The sequence below is a fragment of the Lepidochelys kempii genome, chromosome 3 (assembly GCF_965140285.1).
Source record: "Lepidochelys kempii isolate rLepKem1 chromosome 3, rLepKem1.hap1, whole genome shotgun sequence".
NCBI lineage: Eukaryota > Metazoa > Chordata > Testudines > Cheloniidae > Lepidochelys > Lepidochelys kempii.
The window spans coordinates 46,198,483-46,218,315 of NC_136382.1; the positions used below are offsets into that span (position 1 = coordinate 46,198,483).

The 19,833-nt window shown below is 39.5% G+C and overlaps 1 protein-coding gene across 2 annotated transcripts in view; it reads left to right on the forward strand.

Annotated features, from left to right (window-relative positions):
• The window catches only part of AGPAT5 (1-acylglycerol-3-phosphate O-acyltransferase 5), a 116,015-nt gene extending 96,597 nt beyond the window's left edge, over positions 1 to 19,418 (forward strand). For both annotated transcript variants that reach the window (XM_073336236.2, XM_073336235.2), the window contains 2 exons: positions 15,165 to 15,288; positions 16,823 to 19,418. In XM_073336236.2, coding sequence (XP_073192337.1) covers positions 15,165 to 15,288; positions 16,823 to 17,048 — 350 coding nt within the window. In that variant the 3' untranslated portion in view covers positions 17,049 to 19,418. The remainder of the gene's footprint in view (positions 1 to 15,164; positions 15,289 to 16,822) is intronic.
• Positions 19,419 to 19,833: the final 415 nt, after the last annotated feature.

The window sequence follows — 19,833 nt, forward strand, 5'->3', positions numbered from 1 at the left end:
CACGGCTGTTACTCTGAAACAGTTTGTATGGTAACTTCTAACTTATCTGTGTGTGTGTGTGTATATATATATATCACTATATGTTCCATTCTATGCATCCGATGAAGTGAGCTGTAGCCCATGAAAGCTTATGCTCTAATAAATTTGTTAGTCTCTAAAGTGCCACAAGTATTCCTGTTCTTTTTAGCTTAAATGTCAGTTTTGCTATATTTTACCATATCATATGACTTTTTTAAAAACAAAAACCATGGTTTTACCCTGAGAAAGGTATTAGAGAATTTTTTTTTTAAATTAACAGAGCTTTAACCTGGGGTAGGTAAAAAGATAATATTAAAGCTTAAGTGAAAATATGCTGTGTTTATTCTATATAGGAATAGATACATAATGGTAGAACCATATGTTAAAGATTAATTCTGGCAACCTGGGAGCCCCTCTAGGAATTGGTGGTTAATGAAAATGCTGGTATCCTTGTATGTATGTCATTGATGTAAATGGAACTATTAACATACATACATTTAAGTACATGCATTAAGATTTTGCCAGTCAGGCTCGCAAGAAAAGTAATGTGTTGTGGTAATGTTCATATGCTTAAGTCTTTCAGCAGTGTAACAATGAATAATGTGCTTCTATTTGGTCATATGAAAATAATCTAATAAAATATGCAATAATACCAATTTCTGGAATGTGCATATAGCCTGTAGTAGTCTTTTCTATAGAAAATCCATTCAGATTAATGGAAGAAATCAGGATGTTCTGGGAATGTCTGATGTCTGTCTGTCACAGTTTACGGAGCTAATTGCACCTTTGACTCCTTACTGATCTCTGAGTGCACATACTTCACCTCCCCCGTCTCCCCCCCCCAGGTGTGAAGCCTCATGCCTTTACCTGTCCTGGGTGGAATTTAGCAGTTTTCACACTTAGATTAGGACCTGGGCTGAGGTAACCTGTGCGTCTGCCATTATTACGCTGCAGGTCTGACCGAGTTTGGGCACCCGCAGTTCTTCCCTTTGGTAGTCTGTGGTCAGTGGTATACAAAACAGCCTTCTCAAATGTGTTTTGTTTTGCAGTAGGAGCCACACATTTGGGAAAAAAGGATTTTAAAGCAATAGTCTACACACATCTATTTTACCTAAAGGCTCATAATCCTTTGATGATAATCTAGGCAGGCCTGACTTCTTTAGGCACCCCAACAGGGTCCTATGTGTGAGTGGTTCCCCTGAATAACAACTACCCCATCTTCAGGGAGTGTGTCTTTTCAATCTTGCCAGAGTTCTTCTGTGTTCCTGGGCCCTTTCGCTGCTGGTCAAAATCAGTTTTTTAGGTTTGCTGGAGGAGAGGTAGAAACATCAAGCAAACAGTTCTGGCATTGTTCCTGAATGATGTTTGCTAAGAGGTGGCAATCTTGAGCTAATCTTTTCCTTACTGCTTGTTTTTTTTCCAAACAGCCTCCTATTGAGCTAAACCAGTATATTCATACCCAAAAAAAAGGGAGTACTTGTGGCACCTTAGAGACTAACACATTTATTTGAGCATAAGCTTTCGTGAGCTACAGCTCACTTCATCGGATGCATTCAGCTGTAGCTCACGAAAGCTTATGCTCAAATAAATATGTTAGTCTCTAAGGTGCCACAAGTACTCCTTTTCTTTTTGCAAATACAGACTAACACGGCTGCTACTCTGAAACCTATATTCATACAGTAAGTATCCCAGTAATCTGCCCAACATACAGTATTCATATATTACAGATCAGCTTCAAATCTCTCACAATGTGTGTCTACACTAGAGGAGAGTATTTACTTTATATTTTCAGTCTGACAGAATGGAAGGGGTTTACTCAGTGAACAAAGCCCTATAAATACTACTGTTCTCTGTCAAATATTGTCTTGTTTCATCTAAACAGTGTGCATTAGCCCTTTCAAATATCTGATCTCCTGTGCTAATAGCACTATAGAAAAACACAGTATACCACTTACCTTTCTGGAATAGCAAAAGCTAATTATTTGACAGCCTCCATCTCTAGATCTACATGTCTTGGGAATCTCAATCTACATATAATTTCCTGAAGAGACCCTGTAATTCAGAAGTTTCTAATTACCTGTTTTCTTTGGCCTTAAGAGATTAACAATTTCATGATAGATTTATCTTTAATCAAGTAATTGTTCCCTGCATTGTCAGACAGAATGTCCCCTTCCCCATAATGCTACTTCCCTGTACAAGGTTGCTGCCTTTCAACAGCCAACATTGCAATGGAATGTCGCTATTTTTCACTGGAACTAGCAGTGAAAGGGTTTTCTGTCAACTGGATTCAAGATGGTTACAGATGTGAATCTGAGAGATACTCTGCATTCAGAATTAATGTTTGATTTACTTATTGATTGCTAATTTTGGCTATAAAACAGTAAAAAGCAGAGAGGTAGTGTGTCTTACTCTATAGATCAAATCCGTTAATAATGGCTTGAGTCTAAAGGTTCAGTCTAGACTAATGATTGTATGAACTGCAAAGTGAAAAACATTATAAAATAACTAGAGGAGGACACTTGCACTTTGGACAAGAGCTTTATTTACATGAATTGTAGCCATAACAGGCAGGGCTTATATACCACAACTTTCAATATTCTATTGCTAAAAGGATACATTTTCTGATACATTTTCAATTTTATTTCTATTAATAAGATCTCCTTCAGGTCAGATTTCAACCTCCTATGATGTCATGTTCAGTGTGTTCCAAACATTGCCAAAGTCCTTCAAGGTTAAAGGGGAAATCTGGATCTGATATTGATATATATTGTAGAGTATAGGTAGGAACTGGTTGTTAATCTTTAAATAGTTTGGGAACCCTCTAGTAGCCCTCCGTCTTCAATTGCAGAAGCCATTAGAACCCTCAGACCAGCAGTGAACATAGGTACCTAGGTCTTTTGTTTTTACGTAGTTAATAAACATGGTTATGTGGAATGCCAACTTTGCCAGCGTGGTTTCCCATATTCTTAATGTTGTATTGAAAGCAAGGATGCAATAATTGGCATTGAGGATGTGATGATCCTCATCCAGGTATAAAGGTTAACTGGAGCAAATGAAACACCTTTGTTGTGCCAATGCTGAAAAAGAATGGGGCTGTCCTGATCTGTGAGGACAAGGTTACCATTAATTCAGTATTGCATTCAAACCAGTTTCCTTTACCTAGAATAGAGAATATGTTTGCCTCAGTAACTGGTGGTATGCTGTTCTCCAAGATCAGCCTAGCCCGAGCCTGTCTAAAAATGGGGATTGAAGACAATGTACCTCACAATTAACACACAGAAGGTCTTATTTCAATATAACAGGGTAGTGTTTGGAATAGTCAGCACCCACTTTTTAGTAGCAAGACCTGTATCAGGTATTAAGGGTGTTCCGAGTATTCAGTGTTATTTGGATGATTAACAGGTCACAGGCTGTAGTGCTGTCCACCACTTTGAGAACCTCACAAAGGTACTTGCAAGTTTGGCTGAGTATGGTCTGTGACAAAGTTCCTCCTCTGTCTTGGTGGGTCCTGCGCTTTTTGGCGGATTGCTCACCTCAGAGGTTCATGGCAGCCCTCAGTTTGGCCATTCTGCTAGAGGCTCAAACCGGCTGTTCACTCAGCTAACCTCATCACTGGCCAGCATGGGGGAAACAGAGAACAGTCTCCGCAGTCTCTGTTGTCCCACCTAGTGAGTCGGGGACAGGCCAGATTCCTTCCCAAATTAGACCTTCCCTTCTGGTGTTGCTCACAGACCAGGTCAACTCCTCCTGTGTCCGATCAGGAGTTGGGCGAATGGGGGGAACCTGGGGTCACGCTCTACACCGGGTTCCAAACCAGGGCCCTGTGGATAGCAGCTGTCTACAATGTCTCCTGTATCAGCTGCATGACAGCTACAACTCCCTGAGCTACTTCCCCATGACCTCCCCACAGCACCTTCTTTATCCTCACCGTAGGATCTTCCTCCTGAAGCCTGATCACGTTTGTACTCCTCAGTCCTCCAGCAATATGCCTTCTCACTCCTTGCACGCCCTCCACTAACTGATGAGAGGTCCTTTTAAAATCAGATGTCCTGATTAGTTTGCCTGCCATAATTGATTCTAGTATGTTCTTAATTGGCTCTAGGTGTCTTAATTAGCTTGCCTGTCTTAATTGGTTCTAGCAGGTTCCTGATTGCTCTAGCGCGGCCCCTGCTCTGGTCACTCAGGGAACAGAGAATTATTCATCCAGTGGCCAGTATATTTACCTTCTACCAGACTCCTACACCCCACTGGTCTGGGTCTGTCACAAGTCTTAAAGCAACTAAGAGAAAATGTGAATTTTTCAAAGATTCAGTAACATATAGTGGCCACATCATTGACAAAGATGATTTCTGTAAATTCCAAGAAAAAGTTGAAACTATCCTTAAGGCACCTGTAATGCAAAATGTGTCAGTCACACTCCTTTCTGAGGATGGTCAATTATTAGCATAGGTTCCTACCTCATGCAGCAACACTGTTATACCCTCTGAATGAATTGTGACCCAAAGGATAGAAATGGCATTGATCCCTACAGTGTAACGAGGCTTTTGATGAAGCCAAGAGGCTCATATAATTTGAAATGGTTCCTACACACCTAAAGGCATCTTTTTCTATAAAGTTAGCTTGTGACACTTCCTTGTATGGAATAGGAACAGTAAATTCATATGTAATGGAGGATCATACTGAAAAAGCCTATTGTCTTTGCTTCTAGGTCTATAGCCTCAGCAGAATGTAACAATGCTCAAATTGATAGAGAAGGGCTGAGTTTAGTCTGGGGAGTTTTAAAGTTTCACCAGCATCTCTATAGGAAACAATGTACTTTTGTTACAGATCATCAACAGCTAGTTTCAGTTTTTAGAAAAGGAATACTGGCAGTGACTGCAGCACAGTGACAGAAATGGACATTCTTGAGTGCTCACTGTTCCAACATTACGTTCAATGGTACCAGCCAACCTGGTAATGAAGATTGCTTATCACATCCACCATTAGAAGTGGTAGGAAAGGATAATGAAGTGGAGACACAGAGAGTAAATACGTTCTATATGGCACAAATTGAACCCTTGCCAGTAACAAATGCAATGTGAAATTTAAAATGATCCAGTGCTGGCTAAAGTTCATGACATTATGATGAGTGGATGGACTCAGGCACACAAATAACTGTGTCCAGTTTTCTTAGCTTTAAAAGAATAGTTAAGTGTATGTCAAGATTACATAATATGCGACACTAGAGTGGTTATTCCTATTTAGTCAAGGTCTCACAAACTCCAAGAGTTACCCAAAGGACATGTGGGAATTGCAAAAGTGAAAGTCCTAGCCAGGAGTTTTGTGTGTTAGCCTGGGATTGATAGACAAATAATGAAAATGGCCAAACAGTGTCAGGGTTGTGAGCAAACTCCATACATGCTCCATTGCATCCTTTGGAGCATTCAGCTACCTTGTGGCAACAAGTCCTTACAGACTGTTTGAAACATTTATGGGACATATGTGTTTGGTTGCAATAGGTGCTCATTTTAAATGGCATCTGTATGAATTGAGCTAGTTCAGTGGAAGTGTTAAAATTTTTGTTTTCAAGGACAGGAATTCCTGAACAGACTGTAAGTGACAATGGAACTCAGTTCACATACGAAGAGTTCCAGTTATTTGTCAGAAGAAATGGTATCAAACATTGTGATGTTGCACTCCATATGTTTTATGGAAATATGCTTATGAGTGTGAATATGGTGTAACTGGAATATGCTTTATGCCAAAGGTCTCTTGTAAGGTATCATAACAAAGGTTATAACCTACAGAATATATTCCTCCTATTTGTATTTATGTATCATTCTTGTATCTGAAGCTAGAAATATGAAGTATAACTCTTAGGTCCTTTTGTAATTATGCAAAGTGTGAGCCATTGATGGTGGTTTAGAATCTTGATGACTCGCATTGACTAGGACAATTGGTTGTAAATGGTTTATTTACTTGCAAGCCTCCCTGGGTACGTGTAGGCCAGCCCATGGGTAATGATGAATGAGGTCTCACAGGACATGTGGCCATGTCATATGATACTGGAATCCATCTTAAATCTGGTACTTTTCCATTTAGAAGGAGGGATGGGGACCCAGAGATACAAAAGATTCCCACCTTGTGCCAAAGCTATAAAAGGGGGTGGAACAGAACAAAGGGGACTGCAGTCATGAGAAAGTCCCTGTTTTCCACCTAAGATGTCTGTTGGAACTACAAGGACTGTACCAGGGGAAAGGATTGGGCCCAGACTAGGAAGGAGACTAGTCTGTGAAAGAAGCTTATTGGAACATCTCTGAGGGTGAGATATTATCTGTAATCAGTTTCTTAATGTATTAGACTTAGACTTGTATGTGTTTGCTTTATTTTGCTTGGTGACTTACTCTGTTCTGTCTGTTATTACTTGAAACCACTTAAATCCTACTTTATAAAATCACTTTTGTTTATTAATGAACCCAGAGTAAGTGATTAATACCTGGGGGAGCAAACAACTGTGCATATCTCTCTATCAGTGTTATTGAGTGTGGACAATTTATGAGTTTACCCTGTATAAGCTTTATACAGAGTAAAACGGATTTATTTGGGGTTTGGATCCCATTGGGAATTGGGCATTGGAGATAGGTGACCGGCTGAGCAGTTTTTGGTTAGTCTGCAGTTTGGGGGCATGAACCAGACCTGTCTGTGCTGAAGCAGGCTAACATGTCTGGCTCCATAGGGCAGGGTTCTGGAGTCCCAAGCTGGCAGGGGAAATGGGCTCAGAGGTAATTCCAAAATGTCAGGTGACAGTCCCAAGGGCGTCTCTGTGACCGAACCCGTCACACATGTTGCACTGTATTTTTACCATCCTGCTGCAAAGGAGTTAGTGGAAAGATTTATTCAGATGTTCAAGCACGTGATTCATGCTACAACCCTGGATAAAGGTAGCTTTGCAGACAGGTTTGTAGATTTTCTATTAGCCTATAGGAATTCAGTACATGCTACTACTAATCAGGGACCAATCATGTTTATGGGTCATAATTTAAAAATCTCACCTCCACTTGTTAAAACCTGACCTACAGAAAGAGATTTGAAAGAAACTGTGATCCAATGGCCCCAAATAGTCCCACTTGCACACCTTCATGCAGAAGGAAAAAATCTTAGCAATTTCCAAGAATTCATGGAAGCCTAGCTTGATTACATCATATTCCAGTACTCTCTCTTATTGGGTGGAAGTAGCACCAAATATGTAATGGAAAAGACACAAACCAGTTTTTGAGCACAAGTTCAACAGGATATTCTGCACCTGTGATGCCTGTTGAAAATCCTGAGCCTTCAGTACAGCTACAGACAGTGACTTGGGATAGTGCCTGTGAGCCTCATGTCCCTGTTTCTTCTACGAAAAGACCCCAACACTTCAGAGCAGGAAGATGTTGTTGATACAGCTATACCAGAAAGTGCAGTTACTTTCAGAAACTGTTGCTATGCCTATGAGACTTTATTTAGAAAGAAGCCTTTAACCGATTACCTCTCAAACTTAATTTGTAGCATGTGTATTAGTAGTTTATATAGTAATACGTTTATAATTATTTGTATGTCCTTTCATGCAAAGGGGGGACGACTATAGAAATTGTAATAGAAATTGGGTAGTATTTCTTTAAATAGTTTGGGAAACCTGTAGTGGGTCACCCCTTCTATTGCAGAAGCCACCAGAACCCAGTCACAGCAGCAGTGTACATAGGTAGCTTGGTTGTGTATATTTGTACATAGCCAGTAAACACAGTTATTTGGAATCCATCTGTGACCGTACGATTCCACAAAAAAACTTATTTCTGGGGAGTGAAGAGGTTGAGGCTTTTCATATCCATCATTCAGTGGAAGTTTTATATTTATATAAGTAGTGTTTTTGTGTTTGAGGGCGTTTGGTTTTTGCTCTGCGGTTCATCTTTTATGGACTCGTCTGTGCCTTCCTCGATACAGAAGACTGAAATTCCTCGATACAGAAGACTGAAAGTGTTAATCTGTTTTGAAAGTACGGCATTAATATATAAAAAGTGGTGGAATTTTACTGGAGGCTTAGCTTGTGAAATACCATTGACTAAGATATTTGTTTGAGATTGAAATACATTTGAGATTTGATTGTCCCTTGGAGACTATCAGTGACATTTTTAAGAATCCAAATAATACATTATAAGTCTCTATGCTACATTACCATGAATTCTTTCTTGTGTATGGGGCTTGGAATTTCACTAATGGATTTAACATTCTTGCCTTAAAACATTGTAAATTGCCGTATTTTCCTTCCTCTTGCTTTGATTGGTCATTAGTATCATTATAAGAGTTTTATACTCTTAGATCTTAACTTGCTGCTAAGTCATTTTGTGAGACTGAAAACTTTTATTAGCAAGTTATCTCCCATACGAGAGTCAGTCCACTTTGGTCCCATGTGAATTATTAATGTTCATTTAACACTTATTTTACTTGGTTCTTGATTTATAATCATAACTAAAGTTGTCCCTAATCAAAAGTTTGATACAGTGCATGATTCTCAATTATATTATATCTTTTGCAGGAAAGTTCAGACTTTTTTGTTCCTCCTGTTTATTGTAACAAATTCTGGCGAGAGCCAGGATTTGCAAAGCCTGTCAAATGTTGGCTTTTAGGGCCAACAACCCTAAAGTTGAATTTAATTTGTGCATAATAAATTGCTACAATAAGCTTTCTTAGCTTAATTACAAAAGCCTTTTGGGAGTTAAACTGATGTGAAATTGAGGGTCATGGGACTACCACAAACTTCTGGAGGTTATAGTGATAAAATCCATCTGTTTCTTCTCAAAAGCAGCAGCTCAATAAATTGTTCTTATCCACTGGTGTAAGTAAGTGGTTGCAGTTGCACTGTGTGTCTAAAAAATAAAAAAATGGATTAGTCACATTAAACCCTAATATGAATTGCATAATAAAAATAGCTCAAGTAGCTGGCATGATTGCTTGCATTTGAGCATTTTCTATAGATGTACTGGAGAGCACAGTTTAAAAATGATCCTGCGGCTAAGAGCAAGGGGATTGGGGTGGGGAGGGAAAAGGATCTTTTAACACTTGTAGCTACAGATAAGAAAGTAGCACAGCAGCCTTGGATGCAGGCCAATCTGGCCATCCAGCTGCAAGGGTGAGTTCGGTGCAGATATGAGGAAAGGGATTAGGTTTACATAGTGAGGAAACCTGGATGGGTAGGAAGGTTTAGGACTTTGATTTAGGTGAGTTAAACTTATGTTTAAAGCTAGAGGAGGAAGTAAGGCTACACATGCATTGGCATTTGCTGGAGAGAGGCAGCATCAGTGCTCAGATACATGGAATTTCTTTGCCATGAAAGAAGCGTTTAGTTTTAAGTTTGATTAAAATTGTTTTTAAGTAGCAAATCATGAGGAATCAAATCCTCCTTTGTTTAGCTGTATGGATAAAACTGCAGAAACTTTGAAACATTTTTTCAGTTTGCGTCTATTGATCTATATGTTCTATAATATGTTCTATTCCCTTTTGTTAGCAGTACTGTAATGAGGTAATGTTGTCCTTTGCTATTTTACAATGACATTGGGAGCTAATCAATATTCTTTTACAGAGTTTGATAGTAGTTGTAAAAATACCATATGGCTGTTAACAATGGTTTTCAAATGCTATTTTAAACTGGTTGGGGTTTTGTTTGTTTTTACTTAATTGTGTATAAATAAATGTCAGGGAAGAGCTATTTGTTCCTTTATAGAATAAAGTCATAAAATAAAACTTGAAATAAATTAACACCGTAAAAGTTCCACCATGCTCCAGAACAATATTTTAAATATATTTTAAAGGTAAATGGATACATTTATATTTAGCAGCAGTTCTCAAACTTTAGGAACCCAAAGACCCCCATTTTGATTTAAAATTTTTCGGGGACCCACCAGCCCCCCTGCTCAGGCCCCGCCCCCACTCCACCTCTTCCCCCAAGACCCCACCCCGTCCCACCTCTTCCCACCCCCTCTCACTCTATCCCCCCTCCCACCATCACTAACTCTCCCCCACCCTCACTCACTTTCACAAGGATGGGATAGGGGGTTGAGGTGCAGGAGGGGGTGCAGGGTGTAGGCTCTGGAAGGGAGTTTGGGTGTGGGAGGAGGTGCGGGGTGTGAGCTCTGGGAGAGAGTTTGGGTGCGGGCTCTGGCAGGGAGTTTGGGTGCATGATGGGGTGCGGGCAGAGGGTTGGGGTACAGTAGGGGGTTCGGGGTGCAGGCTCTGACTGGGCAGCACTTACCTCAGGCATCCCCAGAGGCCACAGGGACGTGCTGGCCGCTTCTGGGAGTAGCGCGGTGCCAGGGCAGGTAGGAAGCCTGCCTTAGCCCTGCTTTGCCGCCAGACTTTTAGTGCCTAAAATCTCCCTGTTTGGCTTCAGTAGATAGAAAGAGGTGGAGGAGTTTATCAGCAGGGACCACAGACCCCCTGGAGTACCCTCAGGGGCCTGGGGACCCCAATTTGAAAAATTCTGGTGTATATGGTAAAATGCTGCCTAAAACCAAGTAGAAAAAAGACGCAATAAGACAGCTTCCAACCGTTTGTTTCCTATTTTTGCATATTTTAGAAAGTTCCATGTTAAGGCTTCTCTCCCTTGCCCAAAGGATGAGTTGTTCCGTAATGAAAGTTAGTTATTAGTATTTATTAAGACACAGATAATGCCCCTTTGGTTTTAAAATATGAATTGTGCACTCTTAGGCATCCCCACTCCATTAGTTTCAGGATTAGAATCTATGGTATGGATCTCTCATTTGTTTTGTTAAAGTATTTCAGAATCTTAAATGTGTGAAAATTGAAATACTTGGAAACTGTTTTCCTCTAAAGAGACAGTCTGTGCCACCTTCCAAAGATTTTGTCCTGTATCACATCTTCCCGCATATTACCACATAATAGATATTGGTGTGGTCGTGCAAGAATCAGGATGGGTTTCAGCTTTGACAGTGGTTCATATGTCTCTCACTCTTTGGTCAAGTTTTAATTATTCCTCAACATAGCCCATATCTTGCATGACTGCACTGTTCACTAAGTAAAATTACAGCCACTTATTATATGCACCGTGGCCATCTGTTTTCCATCTGTTGTCTGTCTATAATATATAAAGGCATTTTTGGACCCTTTTCAAGGTTTAACATTGTCTAAATGTGGAGGTACTGCCACCTTCCCCAAAAATGCAGCATCAGGATGAGAAAGTGTGTTAGGGGTTTCTGTTGGTGGGACAACATGGTCACTACCTTTTAAACTTATATTTTCATCATTATTCATGAACACAAAGTGATATTATCAACAAAAAATCCAATACAGGATGTAAGATCCATTTGAATGTAACCATTTAAACAGTTTAGCTGAGGTAACAGCTTCCAATACGCTGTTCAGATAATAGAGTTCTATTCATAATTGGGTCAGTATTTGCGTAGTGAACTGCTCTAAGCATAAATATGATGTGAAAAAAAAGAAGCAACAATCAAGCAATATAATGCTCTCTATAAAAACAGAAAAATGAAGAGGTATCAGAGGATCTGCCTTCTAACCAGGGGGGTGAAATAACTCCAGGTGACTATATTTTAAAACAAGTTTACCATCACGGAGATTATATTGATTATCAGACAGTGTAAAACATAAGTATACCCTGTGCTCTATCAAGAACAGAGAAGCCAAGATTCACTGCCTACAACTAGCATCACCTACATCTTGTCTCTGGTGATGCCAGTATAAAAGAGTCATAGAATCATCATAGAATCATAGAATATCAAGCTTGGGAGGGACCTCAGGAGGTCATCTGGTCCAACCCCCTGCTCAATGCAGGACCAATCCCCAACTAAATCATCCCCGCCAGGGCTTTGTCAAGCCTGACCTTAAAAACTTCTAAGGAAGGAGATTCTACCACCTCCCTAGGTAACGCATTCCAGTGTTTCACCACCCTCGTAGTGAAAAAGTTTTTCCTAATATCCAACCTAAACCTCCCCCACTGCAACTTGAGACCATTACTCCTTGTCCTGTCCTCTTCTACCACTGAGAATAGTCTAGAACCATCCTCTCTGGAACCACCTCTCAGGTAGTTGAAAGCAGCTATCAAATCCCCCCTCATTCTTCTCTTCTGCAGACTAAACAATTCCAGTTCCCTCAGCCTCTCCTCATAACTCATGTGTTCCAGACCCCTAATCATTTTTGTTGCCCTTCACTGGACTCTCTCCAATTTATCCACATCCTTCTTGTAGTGTGGGGCCCAAAACTGCACACAGTACTCCAGATGAGGCCTCACCAATGTCGAAAAGAGGGGAACGATCACGTCCCTCGATCTGCTCGCTATGCCCCTACTTATACATCCCAAAATGCCATTGGCCTTCTTGGCAACAAGGGCACACTGCTGACTCATATCCAGCTTCTCATCCACTGTCACCCCTAGGTCCTTTTCCGCAGAACTGCTGCCTAGCCATTTGGTCCCTAGTCTGTAGCGGTGCATTGGGTTCTTCCGTCCTAAGTGCAGGACCCTGCACTTATCCTTATTGAACCTCATCAGATTTCTTTTGGCCCAATCCTCCAATTTGTCTAGGTCCCTCTGTATCCTATCCCTGCCCTCCAGCATATCTACCACTCCTCCCAGTTTAGTATCATCCACAAATTTGCTGAGAGTGCAATCCACACCATCCTCCAGATCATTTATGAAGATACTGAACAAAACCGGCCCCAGGACCGACCCCTGGGGCACTCCACTTGACACCAGCTGCCAACTAGACATGGAGCCATTGATCACTACCCGTTGAGCCCGATAATCTAGCCAACTTTCTACCTACCTTATAGTGCATTCATCCAGCCCATACTTCTTTAACTTGCTGACAAGAATACTGTGGGAGACCGTGTCAAAAGCTTTGCTAAAGTCAAGAAACAGTACATCCACTGCTTTCCCTTCATCCACAGAACCAGTAATCTCATCATAGAAGGCGATTAGATTAGTCAGGCATGACTTGCCCTTGGTGAATCCATGCTGACTGTTCCTGATCACTTTCCTCTCCTCTAAGTGCTTCAGAATTGATTCCTTGAGGACCTGCTCTATGATTTTTCCAGGGACTGAGGTGAGGCTGACTGGCCTGTAGTTCTCCAGATCCTCCTCCTTCCCTTTTTTAAAGATGGGCACTACATTAGTGTTTTTCAAGTCGTCCGGTACCTCCCCCGATCGCTATGAGTTTTCAAAGATAATGGCCAATGGCTCTGCAATCGCATCCGCCAACTCCTTTAGCACTCTCGGATGCAGCACATCCGGCCCCATGGACTTGTGCTCGTCCAGCTTTTCTAAATAGTCCCGAACCACTTCTTTCTTCACAGAGGGCTGGTCATCTCCTCCCCATGCTGTGCTCCCAGTGCAGTAGTCTGGGAGCTGACCTTGTTCGTGAAGACAGAGGCAAAAAAAGCATTGAGTACATTAGCTTTTTTCCACATCCTCTGTCACTAGGTTGCCTCCCTCGTTCAGTAAGAGGCCCACACTTCTCTTGACTTTCTTCTTGTTGCTAACATACCTGAAGAAACCCTTCTTGTTACTCTTAACATCTCTGGTTAGCTGCACCTCCAGGTGTGATTTGGCCTTCTTGATTTCACTCCTGCATGCCCAAACAATATTTTTATACTCTTCCCTGGTCATCTGTCCAATCTTCCACTTCTTGTAAGCGTCTTTTTTTGGGTTTAAGATCAGCAAGGATTTCACTGTTAAGCCAAGCTGGTCACTTTCCATATTTACTATTCTTTCTACACATCGGGATGGTTTGTCCCTGTAACCTCAATAAGGATTCTTTAAAATACAGCCAGCTCTCCTGGACTCCTTTCCCCCTCATGTTATTGTCCCAGGGGATCCTGCCCATCAGATCCCCGAGGTTGTCAAAGTCTGCTTTTCTGAAGTCCAGGGTCTGTATTCTACTGCTCTCCTTTCTTCCCTGTGTCAGGATCTTGAACTCGACCATCTCATGGTCACTGCCTCCCAGGTTCCCATCCACTTTTGCTTCCCCTACTAATTCTTCCCAGTTTGTGAGCAGCAGGTCAAGAAGAGCTCTGCCCCTAGTTGGTTCCTACAGCACTTGCACCAGGAAATTGTCCCCTACACAGTCCTTTGTATATCTCAGACAGCCAAGTTAACTAAAGGAAAAAAATACCTAAGTCCTGTGTAGTTCATTTTCCTTTAACAAATTATGATGACTGTGTTCTGACATTAGGCTGTAACTGATTGATTTAGGATGCATAACAAGCCAATCAGGCTATTTCCCCAGAATCTTTTTGAAGTATTTTCGTTCAATGTATGTTAAGTAAATGAAATACCTGATCTGGGAGTAAAAGATACTATCAATCCTACACAGTCCATTCCAGTTAAGAATAGGTTGGAATTTTCGCTCACTCTACACTGTTCTATCCAGGAATGACTTGATACTGAAGTCAGTAGCATTGTACAATGTAAAAGAAGTATGCAATCCCAATCAAACCCCATGACTATTGGCAATTAATGGAAGACAGAAGTGTATGTTTTGAGGACTGCATTTGATTTTTAGCTATTACACACTTAAATTATAGGTTATTTCGATTCTAACCCACATCCTCTTAGAGATGGCCAGGGAAGTTACAGTAATTTGAATTTTGTTATACAATATTTCAGGCTAGGAGCTATTTTAAAAAAAAAAACTGTAACTTTTGATTTTAAAAGGGACAAGACATGGGTATTAGATTTTAAGCAGTTTAATCCAAAATCTAAAAATCATAGACTGGATGATTTTATGACCAATAACATTTAATAAAATATGCTGAAACAGAAGTAATCAAATCTCACATTACAGAACATCTGCTGATTGCTACTGGGATCTGGAAGGAACTTTCTCCATGTTGTACAATTGGGTTGATGGATTGTTGGAGGGTTTCCCACACTGGATAAGATAATGGATAAAATTTTCAGAAGCACCTGGGTCACTTAGCAGCCTAAATTTCCCCCAGTGACTTAGGTGCTTTTGAAAATGGTACTTAGGTTCCAAAGTCACTTAGACATTTTGAACATTTTGCTCTATATCTCTCTATTATTTAGTATTTATTTGGGGAACGTTTTTTCTACCATGTAAAAAGTACTTACAAGACTCGATTGTGGTTTTTTTGTTTGTTAGAGTTTCTGTGTAAGGAATGCCCAAAAGTTCATATTTACCTTGATCGGATCGAATTGAAAGATATTCCAGAAGAACAGATGTATATGAGAAGATGGCTTCATGAACGCTTTGAAGTAAAGGATAAGTGAGTAGCGATAGTCATGTCACATCTGAGATTTAAGATTTGATATGCTTCAGAGTTACTTATTTTTAGTATTAACACAATGAGCAGTCTTAGACCTTCTAAACATTTCCATGGACCAGATCACCCACTCTTCTAAGAATCCCATGGTAGGGGTCTGCTGGAAGCAAACTCTTAAGTTTGTTTTTCCACAGTTTTCCCCCAAATTGTTCCAACGATGGGGGTAAATGGCGTTTCCCACACTGGAATGTCTTATGAGGGGGGCACACACACAGAGTGGATCCACATGAGGGTCTGGCATACTTGCAGAGGTCTGTGCCTCCACATCAGCTCAGATTCCCTTCAAGTTCTCTCTCGTTCCCATGCAGCATGGTTCAGCAGGAACTGGCCTGCCAGAGATTCCTCAGTTGGCAGCTGCTCCTAGGTATAAATAGGTGATTACTAATTCCTAACCGTCTATATACCTGCATACATCCTATAAGTGAAAGGCTGCCACTTGTGACTCAACAGGTTCTGTAGGGATATATACCATTTCAAAGTCACAAGGCTATAATTGTCCCTGGTGTAACTTCATTGAGGTCAATGAATAGATTACATTAATTTGATCTTTGAGCCCATGTGTAAGGCAACTATAGATCTAGGCATCTATATATGGCCCTCATCACCACAGTATCTGAGCATCTCTCAACCATTAATACACTTTCTCTTCACCGCACTCCTGTGAGGTAGAAATGTACTATTATCCCTATTGTGCAGATACAGAACTGAGTCACAGGCAGAGGAAGTGACTTGTGCAGGGTTACACAGGAAGTGTGTGGAGGCAGGAACTGAATGGAGGTCTATAGTCCCAGTTCGGTGCCCTGTTCACTAGATCATCCTGCCTACCTAGATACATTACTGCTTGGCATGTGAATTTTAGGGATATGAAACATTCAGTATTTTCAGAATTTAGTTACATGCTAAAATATTACTCTCCAAACACAGTAGAAGGAAACTGTTTTTGTTGCTGAGCCAATAAAGCAATATCCACTGTAGACATTCTGACTTCAACATGTAAGAATAAAATGTTGGTGTTTATTTCCAAAACCCTTTGAGTCTCCTGAGACTTCATTATCTTCCTGTTTTGTTACATGCAGACACTTTTCCATTTGTTCACAGAGTTGCTTTTGTTATTGACAAGAAAATATTATTTTATTTAATATTTATTTTACAGGATTGGGGACTTGTTTTGCTAGGGACTGAGTAAATATAAATGTAGACACAATAATATACATTGAAAATAATTGTTTTTAGGATTAGCATGGGATGACAGGAAAAATCATTTGTGTTTTTTTAAGGGATTAAGTTTAAGCACGCAGGTACAGAACATAACTTTAATTGATTGACAATATACTTACAGTATGTTGTGTGTTCTTACCAAACCATTGCTATATGCACTGCTAAATATTTGATAGGTAATATAGGGTAAGATATAAAATTATTAGATGAAAGAAAATTGCTTTAAGCATGAACTAACACATGAATTTGTCTCTCACAGATTACTAATAGAGTTTTATGATGCAAAGGATTCTAAAAGAAGAAACAAGTTCCCAGGGAAATGTGTTCATTCCAAACTAAGCCTCAAGAAAACTTTACCATCCTTGCTGTTTCTAGGTGGCCTGACTGCTAGTATGCTTCTGACAGAATCTGGAAGGAAACTTTATGTAAAAACATGGATATATGGGACTTTAATTGGCTACTTATGGGTTAGTGTAAAAGCATAAGTAGATGCTGGTCTCTAATGAGAGAAATGTGCTCTCTTGTCTTGCACATTGCACCAAACTTTTTCCTGAATTTGTAAAGAAATGTAAATAAAGCCTTATTGATTGAACATTGGATAAATTGGAATTTGTGACTTACACCTCTGTGTGGTTGGTCTGGGGAAAATATACTTAGTTTTACAAATTTGCTACTGATTTTGCTGTAAAAATGACAGATAAACTGAGTTTTGTTACACATTGCTTTCCCCATGAATGAACATCCATCTGTATCTGCTGAAGATTAGTGGAAGTATGTCTTTATAGATACATAACTAAAGTGGACCAGTGAATGTATTTACTAACATTAATTTAGGGGATATATATATTCTTCTACTACTATTATTCATGTTTAGTTTTTGTTACTTTTCAATTCATTGCAGCAACTCAGTTATATCTATTCTAGCTGCATTACAGCTAACGGCAAAGCTAATGTTCTTCAGTATCTTGCTTTTCAGTTTTATCTAAATATGTTCTCAGAAGCTGATCAAATAAATGCCTAAATCATGACATGTTATGCAAGGTAGGGAAAAAGTTCCTAAGAACCGTTGTTCATCGGGAAGAAGTTTTGTTTATCTAGTGCATGATCTTTTGATTGCATTGCACTATTACCTGATTTAATTATTTTACATATGCAAAACATTTAATTATAATTAATATTATTGAACCAACAGCTTATTTTGTGCACCCTGTGTTTGTGCAGAAGAGAATATGTGCAGTATAATGAAATGTTAAGTTTAATTGTGGCCTAACCAGATTGTAGCCTACCTTATGTCTAAATCGTCAATAGTTTGTTGAAGATTCAGCTCAGCTAGTAGAACTGTAGAGTTTATGTGCCGTACACGGTATGAACATTCAGAAGTTTCCTGTTACCTCATCATTATCTCTAAGCAAATTGATGTAATCTGTATAATACATAGTAATACGATTACTTCAGCAGGAGTGTATATTATGGTAACAAGGAACTTTCAGATGTTCCTACTAAACTTAAAGCATGTGCCTTTGTCTGGTAATAATCTATGATTTAGCCTGATATTCATTGTCAAGAAATCATTTAGTGTTATAATATTACATTAGACTTTCACAGCATCCTAGTTGATGTACACTTCAGATGGATTGAAGATTTTGGTGTGGATACATGTGGTTTGCACGGTAGAATAATTGTGAAAGAAATGCATATCTGACCAGTATTTCACCTGCTTGAAAATACACATTTTGAAAACCCCTTGTGGTCAGCAAGCCTATGGTTCTCATGGCTATTGTATCTGTGTGTTACGTGGGGAAATTCCATTTCCTCTTGTCCAGGAAATAGGCTATCTGCACTAGGGTTCAGATAGAGAAGAGGATCCTGTATTATCTTCTTCTATTAGGAAATCAGACTCCCAGCATCACAAGACCTAGAGTATGCTTTTATCTCACTTTTCCAAGCTTTAAATGTACATCTCTTATTAGCTTTAATGGCATTTACATTGCATAAGCTCCTTATGCGTTAAAATAATAATATACATCTTGAAATTATCATTGTTCTCAAATTCCATCATAGTCAGAATAATTGAACAAGTGCTTGCTTTTAATACATATTTTTTAAAAAAATTTATAGAAGAATATTTACAAATCCACCTTAAAAATGATCCAGTACAATTTTCAGTTTGCAATTCTGTATCTTTCCATAATGGATTTTGTCACTAGACATATTTGTATCATTCATTTATGCAGAAGGTGTTGATGAACCATCTTAAAACAATGCCAGGGAACAATGTTTAGAATAGTATTGTTGTGAGGCTCTGAAACCATGGAAAAATAAGCCATTTTATGTAATAGGCAAACATGCTTCCTAATGTGCGTCGTACAGCTTGTGCTGTTCTCAACAGAATGGCCAATGGATGCAATCAGAACGCAGTGTTCTCCTGTTAATCTGACTTTGACGTATGAAATGTAAATTTACAATGAATCCTCACTTGTCATGATTTTATGTAACAGTCCAAAAGTTAAGAATAACACTTAACTGTACAACAAAAATAAATGCAAACTGCTTAACTCACTTGTAGCAGAATTACTGCTGTTTTGGAGGTCCTAATGACTACAATTTTGGCTCTCTCATGTTAAATTATCTAGAATATAATTGATTCAGTGAAACAAAGCAACTGGCCTGTTTATTTTGAATGTCATTCTCCTGGCTACTCTTACACAATTTTTTTCCTCACAATTAGTTTATACTTGTTATGAATTTGCTCATGTATTGGGTGTTCGGAGTATTGTATGCGATTTCTTAATATGCACTGGTGTCAACTTGAAATATTTCTTTATTAAAAAGGAAAGAGCCAGATGCTCATTCAACTTTTTTGCTGTTCCTACTTTTGTTTGGAGTAATTTTTTAAGCTTTTATGTTTGTAACTGTTTACAGCTGAATTATTCTTTACAAAACCAGTCAACATGCATGATTCTAACACTCTTCAGTAAAAAGGTTTGTATGAACAAAAGTCAAATAAAAATACACTTGTCTTTCTTTTCTGTGCTGCTAAAAATTTTCAGAAGCTTGGAATGTTTTATAAATGCCCATGTTCAGAACAAAGGAGATGGCTAGACTGTGATAGTAGCTTCGCAACTGACAATGCCTGCAAGATTTCGTTTTTAGTATTATTAATCATGTTTATTATGGCAGTGCCTAAGGACCAACAAAGAGTGGGGCGCAGTACAGAGTAGTTGACAATCCCTCCCCGAAGAGCTTGCAGTCTAAATAGGCCAGGCAGAC